General features: G+C 40.8%; 1 protein-coding gene across 1 annotated transcript; it reads right to left on the bottom strand.

The window, feature by feature from the left end:
- Positions 1-1,063: 1,063 nt before the first annotated feature.
- Positions 1,064-4,533, bottom strand: primpol (primase and polymerase (DNA-directed)). Its single transcript, XM_034188255.1, has 4 exons — positions 4,412-4,533; positions 4,265-4,341; positions 2,178-2,224; positions 1,064-2,068 (listed from the first exon to the last, which is right to left on the bottom strand). Coding segments are annotated over exons 1-4 (357 nt in total). The 5' UTR covers positions 4,414-4,533; the 3' UTR covers positions 1,064-1,837.
- Between the last annotated feature and the right edge of the window lie 1,113 nt (positions 4,534-5,646).

Below are 5,646 nucleotides of genomic sequence, written 5' to 3'. Positions count from 1 at the left end.
GAATGTTGCAGATTCATAAGCATTTATTTTTTAAACTAGAGTGTGTTCAAAGTGCATACTTACATCAAGACTCAACATTCCTGTTTTTCTGACTCTAGCTGTACTCAGGACTCAAGTGTTGGGAGTAGCAGTACAACAGCTCAGAACTGACAGTTGGGATCAGATCCATGTTTAATCAGGGACTGTACCTTTTGTTTTTCACCCAGAGCTCAGTAGACCCCCAGTCACTGCTGCTCCATCCATGCTGGGCTCAGTGATGTCAGAATGGCACAGGGAACATTTCCTGAAATTTGGGAGTGATTCCTTAAATGTTTGGAACCCACAAAGGTTAATTTGTGTACTCGAGTCTGCAGTCACACGGAGACGTGTCCCCGTGTCGCAGACCGAACAGTCCCCCTCTAAAAATTGGTCCACCCTGCCTTCACTGGACACGCGTCATTTGGGACCACAGCAGCTTGTCTGAGACTGAGTCTCAGATTCTCGCGAGCGGGCTCTCGCTTCTGGCGTGAGGCGCCAGGCCCCGCTGGGTGTGTCCCCCTCCGGGGACAGTGTGACAGTGTCAAGTGAGTAGTTTGACTGGAACGGTCCACTTGTCAGCCGGTAACGAAGGTGTCAAACTCGGAGGACAGAAACTTCCACCTCCAGTGAACGGCTCAATAATCTTAAGAGACATGTTGTAGAAAAAGTAACACTAGTTTCTAACCTCAGGAAAGTAGACGATGAGCTACAACCTTATTTTTATCCGTATGGGCTGTCCTCTGAGCTGGAAAAAATATTTACCTGAATGAGCAGGCGGCAGAGAAACGGAAGCGTAGGGACCGCATAAATAATTCCCCAAACTTTAGCCTTGTGTGAAAAGGAGTAGCAGGGTCTTTGTTAGCGTACTTGTGGTGATTATATTTCATGTTATCATACTGAGGCTCCTCCATGGTTCATCTCTCTCCTCATTGAGAAGACACTTCTTGGGAATCTTGATCTCTCATCTGGATGAAGGTCCTGATAATTTAAAAGAATAAGGACCAAGGTGCAGTTTTGTGTTGGACACTGTCAGATAACATTCTTCCAATACAGTGATTTTAATTTTTAAAGGAAAACACATCTTGCTAGAAAATCATCTATTATTTCATTAAGTGCACTGAGTGAAACATCTAACAATAAAAATATGCAAATGCTTTGGGTAAGGTGCTTTTTTTCTTAAAGACGTTCCTTCAATATCTAAATTTTATGTTTAAAAAAAAAGAGTTCACATTAAACACCAGCTTGTATACTGGGGGAAAAAAAATTTCAGCAGTCAGGTTACATGCAACAAAAAATAACAGCTTGTTGGAATGTCAGTGGCAGGTTGAACAAACAATCTGTGTGTTCGCTGTTTATAGGTTGTGCAGTCGATACGATACGGACAGCGTGACACGCTGACCACATGACCTCAGACCACATGTATTTACACGTCAGCGACACCATGCTATCAACACTTCCTGTTACTGCTGTGCAAACCTGAGGATGTCACAACTGAGTCAGTCTGCAAAAAACTTTTTGTGAAACTGACTGATTCCATTCAGAAAGACGTGAAGTTTGTGAATATTACAAACTGTAACAATAATAGGTCTTCTCAGAACATCTAGATTTGCTGTAAGCTGCAAAAAGTTGTACAAAATAACTATCATGTCCATAAACATCACGTTAAGTGCTCAATACAAACTCCTCAAAATAATTAGAGGAGCACCGTGTTCCCTTAATCACTTGGAGCAGTTTTACTGTGAGAGAGCAAACATCTTGTTTTGTTATTTATATTATTTTATGACTACTGTCTACATTACTGCCAAAGAACCAGCAGGCTCTACTGGTTATCAAAATCTTCCATAGATTTGAGGAGAAGCTGATCTGAGATCTCACAGTTGTCTCCTTCAAAGCTGTCCAGACTCTCTAAGTAGACCTGATCGTCCTCTCTGTCTGCCCAGACATCAGCACAGACCTCTGGAGCCACTTCACTTTCTGAGGGCTGTTTTGGTGTCTGACTGAGTTCAATGTTGCCGGCTTCATCCATTAGGTACACCTGGTCCTCTTCATCCTGTCACAAAGCACAGGACATTCTATTACACAGCTCCATGTTGTGCACAGGACTGTTCTGTTAATACAGCTCCATGTTCCTGATTTAATTTTTTCAGCCAGGAACTCACCAGTGTCATGATGTAGCTCATGCAGATCTCTGGCGGCAGTGGGTGACCTGTAATGTTGACATCAATCAAAAACCAAAGAAAAAGTGCCTTTACATGCCAGCAGCACTCACTCCAATCATCACCACATGTTTTAAGAGAGTGGTGCTGGCCCACGTTCAGAGCAGCGTGCCACACACTCTGGACCCCGTGCAAAATGTATACCAGCCCAACAGGTCCACCTCAGACACCATCACTGCTGCACTCCACTATTCCTTCTCTCACTTGGAAAACAAAGACTCCTACATCGGGATACTCTGTGGATTACAGCTCGGTCTTCAGTACGGTCATCCCCCACAAACTGCTCACTCCTGGCCTGCACCCCACCCTCTGTGACTGGCTGTTAGACATTTTGACTGGCAGTACCCAGTCTGTTAGGACTGGTAATATGACTTCAACCAGCATCATCAACACTGGCACCCCTCAGGGATGTGTCCTCAGCCCCATCCTGTGCTAGGAGAATATGAAGTATACAATATATTTAAAGTACAGCAGGGGTCACCAACCTTGTTCCTGGAGAGCCCCCTGCCCTGCAAGTTATCCACATCTACCTACTCAAGTCACACCTGATTTTTATTTTTTTTTTTAAGTGGTGTCTTCCAGCTCTTGATTGGCTGAGCACACCTGATAGTTAACTGCTTGGAGTGGAGCAGGGAGAGTTAGAAAGCATGCAGGACAGGGGCCCTCCAGGACAGAGTTAGGCACAGCTGCTCCACACTCTGTTAACCCACAACTGTCAAACTTCATCCTGAAGTTCGCAGATGACACTGCAGTGATCGGTCACATCACTGGAGGTGAAGAAGTGGCCTACAAGAGGTGGCTGGTCTAGTGACATAGCGTGAGGATAACAGCCTCACTCTCAACACAGACAAGATGAAGGAGATGATACTAGACATGAGGAAGGAGAGGAGACCTCAGGGGAGAGGGTGAGCAGCTTTAAATACCTGGGTGTCCATATCAGTGAGGATCTCACTTGGACACTGAACACCTCACAGCTGGAGAGCTGCTTCCATGCTCAAAGACCCCACCCACAAGAAGGACTGATTACCGGTCTACCCTGAGGCTCAAGGTGCAAAAGTGTGAAATAGAGAACATCTAAGATTAAAAAACCTTCCTTCCCCTCTGCCTCATCAGTTGACAGGAGTCACAACCATGGACTACCTCATCACTGTATATTTTGTGCACAACTGTGTTGCACATCCCATTGTCAGTATCAGACATATATATATATCAGATTTTTTTGCCATTGTATTTTACTTATTGTATATATTCATTCTTTTTTGCCATTTATATATAACTCTGCACCAGTGTGGACAGCCAAGAAAGAATTTCATTGCACAGAGAAACTTGTTTTTTCTTGCTGTGTATGACGATAAACACTTAGAATCTTGAATCTTTATTGTACATACATTAGTGCTTCACAAAAGTCATCTCCTCTAAGACCCCATGCAGCTGAGGTCATTCAATCATCTGAAAACCATTTTGGAGGTCAAGAAATGTTCAGTTTCCACAACTAGTAAATTATTAATCCCATTCTTAAACATTTTGTTATTGTATACATTCTGGCTCAAAGCTCATGTGGTCATTTTATGTGGAGTATCCATCTGTTCTTATCGGCACAGACAAGATGAGGATATTTTGCTTGACATTTTATATATATATATATATATATATATATATATATATATATATACACAAATCAGCTCCAGAAAGAGCAACTGAAGGAAAACAATTTTAGAAGATTTACCTTAATATTGTGTGAAAGCCAAAATTGTTTTAATCCTATTTTTCCCCCTCATTAGCATCAGATAATTTAAATTACAGGTGTATAATTGTGATATTTTTGTGAAACCCCATGAATTAAGCCTGGAAGTCTATATATAGTACAAGGACATCTTTCAACTCCATTGTGGTTGTGTACATGGACAAAAATCCAAAAACTGTCACTGTCTAATTACTTATGGACCTGACTACTGCAGTACCTTTCCTATGAAATGTATTCATGTACTTTATGTAAGAAAAACAAGGCAGTACTTTGGTTAACAGCATACTTGAGGATCTGAAGTTCTTGCAGTCTGGATCGTGACACTTTTGGTACCAAACTTCCTCTTTAAGATCCACAATAATCCTGTTGAGAAGATTAATCAAATCAGACGGATGAAGCAAACCCCAAGAAGCTTTGCATGAAATATACGTACATGATGTTGTTGCTTTTATGAAACCTGCCAACATTTTCACACCTGCGATAGTCTGCGATATCGTAGACGAGCAGTTGTTCAGCTGCAAAGTAGTTCCATCGCCGTATGCCTGTTCAGATAAACGGATAGTTATCCAGAAACACAGTTTGATATGTCGCTCTTGAAGTACAGGGCAGCACTTTTGAGGAATAAAAAAAAATATATATATACTGGTGAGCACATAATGTATATATTTTTTTTGTTTTTCTTTTTCCTTTTCTTTTTATTGTTGTTCATGAACCAATACACCAGATCAAATTCCTTGTATGTGAGAACTTGCCTAGCAATAAATTCAACTCTGATTTTACTCTGGGAAAGTTCACGGGATTACCTTTTTTTTTTTTTTTTAATTAAAAAATAAATAAAAACTGAACAAACACCATTAACCAGCAAAGGCTTCATGATGTAATGTCTCCAGTCTTTGACCAGCGTAGACCACAAAGAGTCAATATTTGGTGCTCAAACTCTGAGTCAGTGTTGGTAAGGGAACTTCAGGCGCTTGATTCCGTTACTATTAAGCCCGTGATAGCTTTGACTGCACAGATATAAAACCACAGTTAAAACACCTCTGAGGTTTAAACCTCTAAAACAACTTTGAACTGAAGCTGGTTTTACACCACAGCTTATTTATAGAATGCTGCACAGCTGTGCACCCACAGAAACATGGACACGCATGCTATTCAGAGTTAGAAAGCTGTTTGATTTTCTTTTCTAAATCTCAATCATCGGGACATTGTAGGCACGTGCATGAGTCTGCTGTCCACCCCCATCTTTAGCCATGAATGATGTAAACTCTTCCTCAACTGATCATAACTGGTGGAAGTTATGTTTTCACCAGTGTTTGTTTGTTTGTGAACAGCCTGAAGCCCACAATTTTTCATATATCATTATGAAATTTTTACTTAAGATTCATATCCTGATTCAACTTCCAAGGTTGTAAGTCAAAGGTCAGTCAGACAAAACCCCTATCTTTAACAGTGAACAAATTCATAACACGGTCCAAAAAGATCAAATTTATTTCCTAAAAAGTTGAGAGAGAAAAAAAAAACAAAAACCTGACAACACCACAAAAAAAAAAACTTTGTTTCATGTGCATGAACTAAATACATATTCCTGACATTTGATCACATCTAATTTGGCTTATAAAAAGCCATTTCTAACAGGACTTTGAACTTAAATTTTCTTCAAGGTAATTT

Source organism: Thalassophryne amazonica, chromosome 15, assembly GCF_902500255.1.
Source record: "Thalassophryne amazonica chromosome 15, fThaAma1.1, whole genome shotgun sequence".
NCBI lineage: Eukaryota > Metazoa > Chordata > Actinopteri > Batrachoidiformes > Batrachoididae > Thalassophryne > Thalassophryne amazonica.
The sequence above is the reverse complement of the archived record's forward strand: the minus strand, read 5'-3'. Positions and strand labels throughout refer to the sequence as shown.

What these genes read in the sequence shown, in the direction of transcription:
- primpol (XM_034188255.1), bottom strand. An exon ending in CAAGAACTTCAGATCCTCAA is followed by an intron (nt 2,225 to 4,264) that starts GTATGCTGTTAA and finishes TCAACATTACAG; the next exon opens with GTCACCCACTGCCGCCAGAG. An exon ending in TGAGCTACATCATGACACTG is followed by an intron (nt 2,069 to 2,177) that starts GTGAGTTCCTGG and finishes GCTTTGTGACAG; the next exon opens with GATGAAGAGGACCAGGTGTA.